The 1,882-nt window shown below is 30.3% G+C and overlaps 1 protein-coding gene across 1 annotated transcript in view; it reads right to left on the bottom strand.

Moving 5' to 3' along the window:
• Positions 1–595: 595 nt before the first annotated feature.
• The window catches only part of LOC106790214, an 86,182-nt gene continuing 84,895 nt past the window's right edge, over positions 596–1,882 (bottom strand). The window contains exons 6-7 of the mRNA XM_014754965.1: positions 798–862; positions 596–659 (exon numbers count right to left, since the gene is read on the bottom strand). Coding sequence (XP_014610451.1) covers positions 596–659; positions 798–862 — 129 coding nt within the window. The remainder of the gene's footprint in view (positions 660–797; positions 863–1,882) is intronic.

Raw genomic sequence — 1,882 nt, 5'->3', positions numbered from 1 at the left:
TTCAACAGAAAACCCCCCACCGTTTATAAGTTCTGCTGTCAACGCGAAAACACTTTTTTTCGGTGGGGTCACCGGAAATGACGTCGCAATGGCTGAGTTTAAAATATTCTTCAACCAAAATTTCAGAAAATGTTCTTTAAATATGTATCTTAAATGCTGTAAAAAGTTTGAATAGGAATTCCATTTTTTATATAGAAAAAAAAATTGTTGAAAATATGCTATTTTTTCCCGGTGTAAACCCATGTAACCCCTTAAAGGCCGCTGCCTAGTTCCCCAGTCAACCGTTCAACGTCGCTGTTATCGCATAACCTCTCTTTGATAGATCTTCAATTAATTATTTTTGCTCCCGTTGTTGCACAATCGTAGAATCGTGTTACGAAGCAAACCTCTATCCTGGACGAGCCCTTATTTGTAGGATTCGTGAAAAAATTGGGCCATTGGACCAACTTAACCAGGACTCGAACTGCGGATCTTTCGCTTTCCGGGCGACTGATTTTTATCCATTGATAAAATTCATTCTTATCGATATGCCTATCTAAATATTTAGCATGGAGATGCTCGCCTCGCAATATCATGAATAGAGTATAACATATTACTATATTAATACTAATATATTCAGGATATACCATGGTTTATCAGTCAAACTGCTAAAATATATTCTACAAGAATAAATAAAAATTAACCAAAAAAATATTAATTGAGGTTAAATTTGAAACGCTTTATTACAAAGTTAGAAACAAATGAAATTGAAATAAGTAATTGCAGACCAATGAAATATATCCATCCAAACGTTATACCGAAATTGACGTTGAAAGTTTCTTTGTTGAGTTGAATACAATTGATCAAGGGCGTCCATAAATGGCTACCACAAAAATTAAATATGTCTCGTCTTGTAACAGTCATCTATTAGTCTACCAATTCTCAAGATGAAAAAATTGTTTGTTTGTACAACATTCACGTATCTATTAGAAAATTCACCCACGTTAGCGGTAATCAGTTAGAAGTAATTATTGAACAACAGAGTATTGATAAGTAAATTTTCCATCAATATTTTCAATAAATTTTCGTCAATATTCCTCCTAAATCGTATTTCGCGATATCTATAATTGAGATGAAGCAGGTTGAATGCTTTATATAGGAATATATTATCAAGAAAGTTTAATTATAAGTTTATTTCCGTTGTTGTTCCAGAATTGGTTGAATATCATGATAATCAATTCTAGGTCGAAATCGAACTGAATTGCAGATTATTGGGAAATTGGTATTAACCCTTTGAGTACTGAATACCCTTGACCAAAGTGCTTCGTACGAATGGAATACTACTACTCTATCACTAATGTAAATTCCATTGATTAATTATACTAAGCATAAATAGTTAACAATAAATTCAATAAATTATAATATCATTATTCTCTTAAATAAAATAACACAAGAAAGTTCGTTTCAAATTTAATTGTTCCTGCAACGAGATTTTAAACAATTATCAATAAATTATAACCGACGTTACATTATTTGAATTTATATAAACAAAACGCATGTATCAGTTCATAGTTGATGCTGATAACTTTTATCAAACGCATATCACATATCACTCAACAATTTAATAAATAAAAAGCAATGTGTTATTTGTCTTCCGGGAAACCTATTGTTACTATTCTCAATTTTATTCATTTATAATTTTGCAATGAAGCGTTTATAATCAAACCCTCAAACAATAACATTTATTTCTCGTTCCACGTTATGATTCTAAAGTTTGGCTGAAATCCCAGAATTCGCTATTAATTAATATTATATATATTTTAGAATAAGTTATATCATATTATAATTTAAAAACCGTGCGTGTAATAATTCTACACAGTATACAATATATTATAATATAAAA

Source organism: Polistes canadensis, unplaced genomic scaffold (genome assembly GCF_001313835.1).
Source record: "Polistes canadensis isolate GaletaPanama2010 unplaced genomic scaffold, ASM131383v1 scaffold_224, whole genome shotgun sequence".
NCBI lineage: Eukaryota > Metazoa > Arthropoda > Insecta > Hymenoptera > Vespidae > Polistes > Polistes canadensis.
This window is presented reverse-complemented; position numbering and strand designations above follow the sequence as displayed.